General features: G+C 33.3%; 1 protein-coding gene across 1 annotated transcript in view; it reads right to left on the bottom strand.

The window, feature by feature from the left end:
• ATM (ATM serine/threonine kinase) overlaps positions 1-12230 on the bottom strand; it is a 146448-nt gene that overhangs the window by 70751 nt on the left and 63467 nt on the right. Inside the window, 6 exon segments of the mRNA XM_012659127.1 lie at positions 549-616; positions 3075-3265; positions 5137-5224; positions 8119-8296; positions 10060-10236; positions 12018-12159. Coding sequence (XP_012514581.1) covers positions 549-616; positions 3075-3265; positions 5137-5224; positions 8119-8296; positions 10060-10236; positions 12018-12159 — 844 coding nt within the window.

The following is a 12230-nucleotide window of genomic DNA, read 5'->3' as shown; positions in this document are numbered from 1 at the left end:
CTGTCTCAAAAAAAAAAAAAAAAATATAAAGCAGATGGGCCAAGTGTGGTGGCTCGCACCTATAATCCTAGCACTTTGGGAGGCCGAGGCAGGAGGATTGCTTAAGGCCAGGAGTTCGAGACAAGCCTGAACAAGAGCAAGATCCCCGTCTCTATGAAAAATAGAAAAATTAGTTGGGCATGGTGACATGCACCTATAGTCTCAGCTACTTGGGAGGCTGAGGCTGAGAATCACTTGATCCCAGGAGTTCAAGGCTTCAGTGAGCTATGATCATGCCACCGCACTCAAGCCTGGGTGACAGAACAAGACCTCAACTCAGACCAAAAAAAAAAAAAAATTACTAAGATTATGAAATAAGTTACATTCAGGATTAGAACTTAGATTGGTCTACTCCCAAGGCCTTAGCTTCAAACCATGCATTCACACATGATATCGAGTTACATAAGTAACTTAAAGTCTAAAATCATAACAGCTATGGTGTCTATAACAATTATAATCCAATATATAAAATAGATACTATCATAAGTGATAGTGCCTCTAATATTTACCTATAAACTTATTCTAGTTTCTTCTTTACTTTTTTCCCCCAATCTAGAAATAGTTGTACTTTGGTTTTCTACTGATCTTCAAATATAAGGCTTCCTCCTGATCCACTTCCTTACCAATTATACATTTCTGATAAGTATACAAATTGGTATAACCACTTTAAGAAACAGTTGGGCACCATCATATAAGGTGGAAAATTTGCATACCCTACAACCCAGTAATTCTACACTTAAGATATATGTAATTGATAAGAGAATATGTAAATAAATTGTGGTGTCTTATCACAATGGTACATTATATGCAGTCACAAATGAACTACAGCAACACATAGCACAGATAAAGCATATAAAAATGCTGAATGAAAGAACAAGGTACAGAAAATTATACATGTAATTTCTTATTAAGCTCAAAAATAGAAAAAAACTAAACCATATTTATGGGTTCCTAGTTACATGTCAAAAATAATCATCCAAACAAATGAGAAACAAAAAACTCAAAAAATATTTACTTCTTGATAGGAGCACAGGAGGATGGGAGAGGAGAGAGCATTGAGTGAAAGAATGCTGCTGACAGTATTTTATTTTGCTTTATAACCTTCATGTACACATATCACATGTATTCTTTTCCTTATTGGCATATTATATTAAAAAATAATTTCTAGAGGAGAAATCTGGAAAGTGGGGAAGGTAGTATCATTAGCGGGTATGACTTTTTAAGTCTAAGGTTGCAATTCATCCAGGCAACAAATACCTACAGAGTTGCCAGGACTTTGTCAGACATGGCCTTATGTATTAGAAATAGTAAGACAACTGAGGGTGTAAACTAACATGTGTTGTCTAAATCCTGCTTGGAGTTGTTTTGAATTTACTTCTTTCTAAAAAAAATTATGGACACTAACATTGAAATCTGATACTTTCTCAGGAACAAGTGAACAAATAAAACTTTACATGTATTCTGGAATATCCAGTATGAGGGATTTTGCTATTAAACAACTTGAATTTAAGAAAGTGATTCATTTCCTTGACTTGACAGTGTTGGTAAACTGTTGATCTGTATTTTTCTTACAAATATATTTTTCTTGACCATTTTAGTTTACAAAGCCTCAGCTCACCTAACGAGCCACTGAAGAAAACTAGCATTCCTCCAACTCTATATATCTCATCTCTCTATTTGCTTTCCCTTTCCCATCAGACAGCTGTGGGGGAAAAAACCCAAAACAAACAGTCAAGGCAAACAGCAAGCCCTATTTGTCAGGCACCTTTTCTTAAAGTTAACCAACATAAAATCTAGGCACATCTGCTTTGAAATAAGCAATTTTGCAAGCTTCCTACATTCTGTATGATCACTTACCTTCAAATTAAATGTGCTTTTATTTATATTCATCAAATAGTTAAGTTATTCTCTTAATAATTCACCTGATTATTAAGAAATACTATTTTATGAAACTAAGATACTAAAGCACATTCAGATTATAATAACTACTAACAAGTATGCAGACCCTGACTAAAAGACTCTCAGATAGGCAGTAATCAATTTCTTACTCATTATATACTTCAAGCACAACACACTTTTGTCTTCATAAGAAGTTTATAGTGATCATGAACATACCAGTTACATACTATGCACAGTTCCTACATATTATACATTTATAACTGTTTCCAATTGAAAAACAGAAATTAAATACCAAACCAGAGAGTTAAGAAATTGGTCCACATCTCCTAATTAGACTAGGATCTGAAATCTGATTCATGGTTTTCCACAATCTAAAAACCACATTGCTTCTAACTTAATGACAATCTAAAGTAAAAATTACCAGTAGTGAGAATGATAAATATATCAACATAATATACCTTTGCTATTTCGATTTCTTCATATGACTCATTTTATGGTGGGAAAGTGAGGCTAAATGTAAAAATAAACACTAGGCTATTTCAAATGAACAAAGATTTGAGGAGGGCAGCTGGGATAATAAAGAGTCTAGTTTTTACTCTTCTACTTTCTTGGTTGATTTTTTTTCTGTTTTTCACCATGATCTAGGACTACATTTATTAGACTCTTATGAGAGTTCTCACTCAGAGAAAAGCAAATTAAATTAGGTAGAAATACAGGTAGCTGAAGAAATGATATTTATTTAGTCACAGAAAGAAATCAATCACATTATTTTATAGTCAACAAATAAAATGGATCTTGAATAGTTGAGGGATTAGTGGCAAACCAAATCTTAATGAAACTAGAGAATCATTCAATCACTTGAAAAGTATTTACTGATCATTACATTAAGTTCCCAACGCTAGCTGTTATGGGGAGCGCAGAGAAAAATAAGTATAATGTCTGTCTTTCAGGAGCTTGCTATCTACATAATTTTATAATATATATAAGTAATAAACATTCCTATTTCAAAGCAGAATTACTTCCTTTTAAAATTTATCATTTCACTTTAAAACAGAAAATTTCTATCTAAATGTCTTTTAAATAGGAAATAGGGGACAAAATAAATCTTTACACCTTTATTGAAACAATCTCAACACCAATTTTAAAAGCCAAAAATTCTAAATTCCATTACCTTTTCTCTTGATCATCCATGTTTTTCTTATCTGCATAGATTTCTGCATAGAGTAATGCTGTAAAGTGAGCAGCACAAGACTGAGCTACCTTGGCAACCTCTAGATAATTCAAATCCAGCCAGAAAGCATCATCAAAAACTGTTCCTAAAGAAGGTCTAAAGAAAAATTAAATATAAGGTTATTCCATTTCTTTAACTTCAATATCAAATGAAAAGTATGCTGATGTATTATAGAATACAGTGGGAGCAACCACCAAACAGAAAATTACATTCAAATAACCAAAAATGACATTTCCCCAATATATAGCTATAAACATTATAAGATAACATGGCTGAAGAGTCCTATTTCTCAATCTTTTGGGGTTTTTTCCCCCTCTAACCCCTCAGAAAATCTGATGAAAACTATAGACCATCATGCCATACAAATCTGGGGTTCATACGTGCTCTCCACCAAGAGATCCATGCACCACAGGCTAAGAATAGGATGCACAGAATAGCTAAACACACACACACACGCACACACACACTCTCTCTCTATATAAAATAGTTTAATAAAAATGTTCTGTTTCTTCTAAGGTACAATTACATGTCTTTCCTACTGTGGTTCATTTTTTCCTTACCTTATTACCTATGTTGAGTTATTTAATAAAATCTTCTACTGTAATAATAGTAGGTTAGAATTAAAAGGACCATAAATATTATCTTTTTTAAAACTAACATTATAGAGGTGTCACAAGGTAGTGGTTAAGAGCATTAGCTTTGAAGGTGGATACGGCTGGGTTCAAATCTATCTACGTTACCTATTACATTACTTATCACCTATTACTAGATCCTTGACAACTTAACTTCTGAAGCCTCAGTTTCCTGTTTCCTCCACTGTAGCCTGGAACAACATATACCTCAGAGAGTAACTGAGGTACTGAAGGAATCTTCTTTAAGGTCTTATTCTGAATTAAAACTGAAAATTAAGGATTTTTATCTTTTTCCAGTCCTGTCAATGTCAATACTATTTTACCCCAATGATAAGTCTGAAATGAAGACTCAAAGGTGAAACTGCCTCCCAACACCAAGAAAATAGATGCTCCCAGCTACAGTTAAAGCTTCTTATGGGCTTTCTCAGAAAAGAATCTAGTATAAAATAATAAAGTAAATCAGTAACTTTCTAACCAAAAACAAAGACACTTAAGGGCATAAAACTTCTTTTTCTACTAGTATAAAGGAGATACAGAGGGAATAATTTTTCAAGATATGAATGTATTTGGGTTAAAATTTTTTCCATTTTTCTCTCACCTTCTCCTTCCATTCTTTACCAACCACTGCCACCATCACTATATAATAGACTAACGAGGCATCAGTTCCTACCTATTTAAATGATAGGCCCACTATACTATTTCTTCAGAGTTCTGGTCAATTTTCAAGCAGTACAGATCAGTCAGACCAGCCCTCCAGCAAGCAATTCTTGCACACACTCTTAAATATCTCATGAGAAATAATAGAAACAAAGATACTACACTGTATATGAAACAATTTACCAGAATCAAGAAAATAAACATCATCATAACAGTATTACAGTATTACCATGGATTTTGAGACCATGGCACACAGTGAAGAAACATATCTTATAATAAAAATACATAAAAGAGATGTTTACACAACTCTATTTACTTCTAAGAACTAGAAGCAAAGAGAAAAGTTAAAAGAGGGATAACACAACCAAAAGTAACCCTGAAAATCACTTGCTCCTTTCCCACCACTAATATAGACGAAATAAACTAAAGCCCAAAAGGCTGCATGATTTAGCAAATATAACACTGCTACTGGTTCAGCTGGGACAACAACTGAGAGCTCCTGACAGATTTAACCAAAGTGCCACTCTGAATATGGATTATCACAAGAAGACATAAGCATCACACGAATTAAACAGCACTTTGCGGCAACGTCACCTAAAATAATGTTAAAACTCAGCAAGCAGTTAACACTTACACTTCTAGATCTCCAAACTCAAGAAGGAACACTGATTACATTACCTCTTTTGTCTTCTCATGTAGTCCACAACAGCAAGCATTGTTCTTTGTGATTTTTTATCCAAACAGCATCGGAAAACATGCTCTGACTCTGACAAACAAACAAAGATATCTCCTCTCAGTTCCAAGCATTCTTGCTTTTTCACTTTCTTCCTTCTTGTTTATGTGTCTGTTTCCCTCTACATTAATAAGATTCTGCTGGGCAGTACCTAACACAAAATTGGTTCTTAATAAATTTGAATGAGTAAATGGAATTTAATGGCATTTCTTTCTCTTTTAAAAGAAGCTATTATGATTAATAAAATTGAGAATTTACATTATAATTTATATGTTATTTCTGAGGGGGACTAATTCATTGATTTAATAAATATTTATCTAGGATCTTTCATGTGCTAGGTCCTCAGTATACAAACACAAACAAGAGAGACTATTTCTGACTACAAAGAACTCACTCGCTAGCCTGGGAAACTGTTAACACAGTGTGGTAAGTGCTATAAGAGGGAAAGTTTAGAATGCTATAGAGGCATATAGGAGGGAACCTCATCTGGACAAGAAAAGTTTCATAGAAAAAGTGATACCTGAAAGAAGAGTAATTGTTAGTCAAAAGGAGAGTAAACCAGGCAATAGTACAACATCTGAGATGGCTGGAAGCAAGAAAGAACTTGGAGAATTTAATGAAAGAATTTCAACTGTGCTGAACAACAGAACTAGAAAGCAGTAAAGACAGAGAGAAAAAGATAGACTAAGTGATTTATAACAGAACTGGAAGCATTTGGTAATCAGTTATGTAAGAGAGGTTTCTAAGCTTGGGCAACTGAGCATCATTCATTGAAGATGTACACATTAAAAGAAGCAGGGTAGGAAAAGGGATGAAGAAGATGGTAAGTTTACTTTGGACAATTAAGTTTGAGATGCACATGAGACATTCAAACGAAGGCGTGAGACATCAGAAAGGATACTATATCATTTAAATTTTATATAAATCTACATTTACTTTCCTTTTCAATAACAGAATTTTATATGTAAAGTTAAATTTTGACTTAAGGTAATAAAAATATTGGCACTCTACACAGAGATAAATAAAACTGGATGATTTTACCTTTGAATGGTTGTAGCATGAATACATATGTATAAATGTTAAACATGAAAAGAAAAGTCTTGGCCATGTTCATAATAACAAATTATCACATTCTCATAAGCAATGATAATATTAAGCTAATTATGTAATAAAATTGTTTTAATAGTGCTATAAACTACATAATACTTAAATTTTAAATGCTTACTATTAATTGTCAATCACTTATAACTCTATTTCCCCAATTAAAGATAAGAAATATATTTTGGGTAGTTTGCAATATCTCTATGAGAATTTTTATTTTAGGATGTTTATTTCAATGGCCTAAAGAAAATTCATACAAGCATATTCTGGATCATTTAGATGATCATCTGATAATCTAGTAGGACCACAGAATGGGCATCCATGTATATGTTTCTATATTATTGCAAGTAGTATATTTGTAATTGCTGTAAGTCAAAAGAAAAAGCACATAAAAGATAAAGCATAGCACAGTGAAGTCTAAATCACATTAGAATCATGTCAAATAAAGGCTGCAGTAGTAAAAAAAACAGAACAAACAATTGGAAGAATTGAGTAATCACAACCTTCTGAAGTGATTGAAACCATAGTTAGATTGGGAGGAACAATTTAGTTGCAGCAAAACATCATATTAAATCAGTATTTTTATTAGAATTGTATTGGTCTTGATATACAATATATGAATTTGTACCTCGTTTTATGTTTGCATATAAAATACATTAATAATATATGATTTAGTTAACAGTAGAGATCTGTGAATTTTGTATCCTTTTTTAAAATTTAGGTTTGAAAAATTGACTCATAATGAGCTCTCAATTATGCATATATGTATTATATGTACCCAATCCGTGGTAGAATTTCTTTTGCTATTATGCTTTTAGCATGGGAAATATCATATATTACCAGAAGGAGAGTAGGTTATAAGAAAAAATACAACTAAATTTTTGTTTTAAAAAACTAGAAGAATATATACCAAATATTAACTGTGATCATAACAAATCTTAGATCACAGGATTATGGGTAAATTAATTTTTAAAAATTTGTGCAATCTTTCTGTATTTTCTACAACACATAGGCATGATTTTGTAATACAAAGGTTGCTTTCTAAATGAGTTGGCCAGAGCTCTGAAAATATGAAAATTCTATCAAACATATCAATATTTGATTATGTGTTTTGTCTATGTCTTTTTTCCATTGCTAGAATGTAGGGTGTGCCTTGTTCATATTCATATTGCTAGTGCAAGCCCAGTGCCTAACACATACTGAATGCTCAGTTACATAATGTACTGTTTTTTTTTGTTTTTTTTTTTTGAGACAGAGTCTCACTTTGTTGCCCAGGCTAGAGTGCCGTGGCGTCAGCCTAACTCACAGCAACCTCAAACTCCTGGGCTCAAGGAATTCCTCTGCCTCAGCCTTCTGAGTAGCTGGGACTACAGGCATGTGCCACCATGCCCAGCTAATTTTTTCTTTATATTTTTAGCTGTCCAAGTAATTTCTTTCTATTTTTAGTAGAAACGGGGTCTCGCTCTTGCTCAGGCTGGTCTTGAATTTCTGAGCTCAATCGACTGCCTCAGCCTCCCAGAGTGGTAGGATTACAGGCGTGAGCCACTGCGCCTGGCCGGTAATGTACTGTTAATGGCGAAAATTTATACAGGTAATACTATACATTAACTACCTATCCTACGTTATTTACATACATTGTTTCATTGAAACCTTGTTACAATTTTTATCTCCATTCTATAGATAAGGAAACAAATTTTGAGGTTATCAATTATTGAATTAAGCTAATGAAGTGTTTCTGATGGGATTCAAACTTAAATCTACCTTTCTCTAGAACTGAGAAGTTAACAGTATAAATGTTAGAATTCATTAGAAATTTAAGAGAATACCTGAATCCAAATTTGCAGGGGTTGTGGATCGGCTTGTTTGTGAGGAGTGTCTAAAACAGCTGGTGAAAAATCCCTGAACATGTTTAGAAAGCAGATTTCTCCACAATTCATCTGTGTCTTGGAGTAAAATATCATGTATCAAGTATGGAAGCACAGTCTGACAAAAGTCAGCTTTCACCTAGAATATACAAATATACCCACTCAATAGTTTGAGTAAAAACAATACATTTTACTTAAAATTTTAATTTCCTGTTGCTGACATAACAAACTTTTAAGAGATGATAGATTAATCTGCCATAAACTCAATGTACCACTGAAAAACAAAAAGTATGTGTACCAGGAAATGCTTAAAAAAAATCATAATAGGTTAGTGTATCAATACCAAACATATATGTTAATTACACTATAATTATTCGTTTCCAGTCTAGGCCATTAGTAGAGTGAAATATGATATTGCTTACAAATGAAATTATTCTGTTACTACTTTAAATAAAATTTCAGAGTTGAAAAGTGTTATTAATAACAGAAGCAGTTTTCTGATTTGATAATAGCAGGAATAGGTATCAAAAGTTTAAGAGAAAAGCTAAAAATCTGATTTTTATGCATTTTCACTCAGTGAAGAGCTATGGTACTCACATTAAAAATGTTCGCTTTTTAAAAACACCAATTTTGGGGTATAAAATTTGGGTAATTATTTGTGGTATAGTCCAAAGCGCAGAAAAGTGGTATATCAAAACAGTATTCAACTTTATTTTTGCCATTCACCATACTCCATATTCATCAAATGGATGAATGGTTATACTCCATATCCATCACATTCATCCTATTCTACACACAAAATGGACTGTAGATTACTAACTGCATACTTTTTCCTTTTTAAACTAAAGATAAGGCAAAAAGCCAGTTGTAGAGCTAGAGAATTTAAGGTATTAGGAATTGGGGAGTGTATATATTTATATTTGGAATATTTTACCTTCTGGCTCTAAGTGAAAACTTTATAAAAATCTTAGCTTTGTTCTGTAATGAAAAATAAGCTGTGTGTATGTCCAGGGTACCGCTCTGGTGAATTGGTATGAGTGCAGTATAATATTACAGAGAATGTTATGACTTATTTACTGTCACTACTTTTTCTGTAGAAAATAAGGGCTGCTCTTTAAATTCTTTTCAATGTGGGTGCTCTAACACAATACTTCCCTCCCAGTTATTTGTAACTTGCAAATACCTGACCTAAAATGATACTGTGTTTTCACATAACTGTGGAATCATGTTCGGTAACACTACAAAATTAGATAACTTTGTGCTGGTTTTGGATTACACATTTGATAAAAGAGTATAAACGTTTTGTTTGATTTGGTACGTACTTTTAGTCTTCATTGAATTAAAATACCTTCAAAAATAAAAAAGCAATGCCAATTGCTGCCCTACCCCTTTTTCTCATTCAAGAAAGCATATCAGGGAAAGTAAATCACTATGCCGTTGTCAGAAGCAGTAAACAAAGTTAGAGAAAACTTTTGGCTAATGTAAATAATCTATGATCATCAGTATTTACTTTAACTATCATTAGTAACAAATTTTTCAAGGCAACCCTTAGAACTGCAATCCCCAACCCCCGGGCTGTAGACCGGTACCAGTCCATGGAAAAACTGTCTTCCATTAAAACTGGTCCCTGTTGCCAAAAAGGTTGGGGACCACTGTCTTAGAACTCATCTAGTATTTTGTTATCCCAAAGCTTAAACCTACTGCATTAACTTATGGCTAAACAAAGATGCCCACTTAAATAAATTTATAATAACTGGATGTGGATGATATGTGGATGCACATAAAGATCATGTGCAGTATCACAGCACTTTTTAGATGTATAGATTATAAGCATGGATACAGTAGCCAAAAGGAATGGGAAAAGCAAAGAAAAAATGATTTCAGACTAATTAATGTTCTTACCTCACACATTGGCTTTAATAGTTGAAGAATTTCACTTTTTGTGCCTCCACTGTCTAAAAAAGCGCAAGTCAGTGTCTTTATCCAAGCGTCATGATTTTCACTTTGAGGAATCCACAGATTTGTATCATCCAGGCCTTCTAAAGGGTTTTCATTATCAAATCTGGGTACTTCTAAAAACTAGAAAGGGATTAGAAAATGAAAATGAGAGAATTAGAAAATCATTTTACCGTTCTTGTACAAAATGAATACCTAGGCACAAGCGAATGTTTCCAAATAAAACTAAATAAAGTTAAAACTAAATGTGGAAGCAATGGTTACCTTTTAAAATTAAAACATATTTATTTTTATATGAGAGGCAGAGTGGTATTGTAAAAATAAAATCACTGCTTTCGGCAGCAGGAAAGTTGGGTTCTACTCTCAGCTCTGTCACTCACTAGGGGTATATCATACAAATCACAAGCTCTGCCTCATCTTTCTCATGTATAAAACCAGTCTAAATCTACCACACAAACTTGATTTCAAAATGAAATGAGATTTTTATATGTTAAAATTATAGTGCTGACCAGGCACAGTGGCTCATGCCTTGTAATCCTAGTACCTTGGAGGCCAAGGCAGGAGGATCACTTGAGACCAGAAGTTGGAGGCTGCAGCAAGCTATGATGATGCCACTGCACCCTAGCCTGAGCAATAGAGTGAGACCCTATTTCAAAAAGAAAAAAAGATGTGGAATAAACCTAAGTGCCCTTAAATTCATAAGTGGATTAAGAAAATGTGTGTGTGTGTATACACACACACACATACACACACACACACATACATATACATACCATGGAGTATTACTCAGCCATAAAAAGGAATGAAATAATTTCATTTGCAGCAACATGGAGGGAACTGGAGACCATTATCCTAAGTGAAGTAACTCAGGAATGGAAAACCAAATACCACATGTTCTCACCAATAAGTGTGAGCTAATTGATGGGTACACGAGCACACAGTGATATAAAGGACACGAGAAACCAAGGAGGGGAGAAGGTGGAGAGGTGGGTGTGGGATAAAAACTTAACTACTGGGTACAATGAACACTATTTTGGTGAGGGGCACACCAAAAGCCCTTATTTAAGCATTATATAAGATATTCATGTAATAAAAATACTTGTACCCCTTAATTAATATTTTGAAATAAAAAAGAAACAAAAAAATTATAGTGCTTTATAGGTTATATTACCTATAAAGTAATAGTTTCATTAATAGTTTATATTACTGGTAATTTTATTAAGACCAAAATTATATTTATGATACACTGAAAGTACTACTTCACAGATGGGTATCTATCCTGAAATTAAATTGGTGAAAACTCAACTGTATATTTCTCACTTCATGAAGTGAAAATATTAAAGAGGAATGCTTAGACTGAGGGAGGAGCAAGAGTTCTTAAATATCCTTTATAGAGTCCTGGAAAAAGAGAGAAATCTACAGGTCATCTTATATTTCACTAGGGGGTTGTGATATGTTAACATGCTATGGAAATAAACACTTGTTTGTTGAACACAATACCTACAAACTAAACTCAATGGCTTTCATGAGAGCAAAGTAAGAGTTTTCAACTCCTGAAAAAAAAAGGCCTATCACTAAGAATTTCCCCTACCAGCCCCTGCAAATCAACCATCACTTCTCTAGGTTACTTATCTCAGCTTTTCCACACTGTCATAATAAATAAAAAATAACAAATCCCCTGCTCTCGAGTTTAAATTTTTTCTAGGAAAGGTTAAATGTTAGTACAATACTATTTTTTTGTTTTATTTCAGCATATTATGGGGGTACAGATGTTTAGGTTACGTATGTTGCCCTTGCCCCCCCAGTACAATACTATTTTAATCAATTTGATATTCATAACCCACAGCAAATAGAACTATTCTAGATAAAGTAGGCATTCAATAAACATTTACTACTTAAGAGACCTTTTTTCTTGATGTTCTAAAAGGCTGTAGATAGGTGAGCATGGGATCCGTTTTCATCTTATAAATCTCCCAGAAACTATGTCCAGTCTTTGTGGCTAAAATGTTTTTCAAACAGGTAACAGCAGCTGATCGAACTTTGACACTGAAAAAACACATACAATTGAAATGCCTATAAAGTACATCAGTTATCAATCTTGATAAATGTTAAGCAAC

Source organism: Propithecus coquereli, unplaced genomic scaffold, assembly GCF_000956105.1.
Source record: "Propithecus coquereli isolate 6110/MARCELLA unplaced genomic scaffold, Pcoq_1.0 Scaffold6, whole genome shotgun sequence".
Lineage (NCBI taxonomy): Eukaryota > Metazoa > Chordata > Mammalia > Primates > Indriidae > Propithecus > Propithecus coquereli.
Note: the sequence above shows the minus strand (reverse complement) of the source record. Positions and strands in the feature narration are given on the sequence as shown.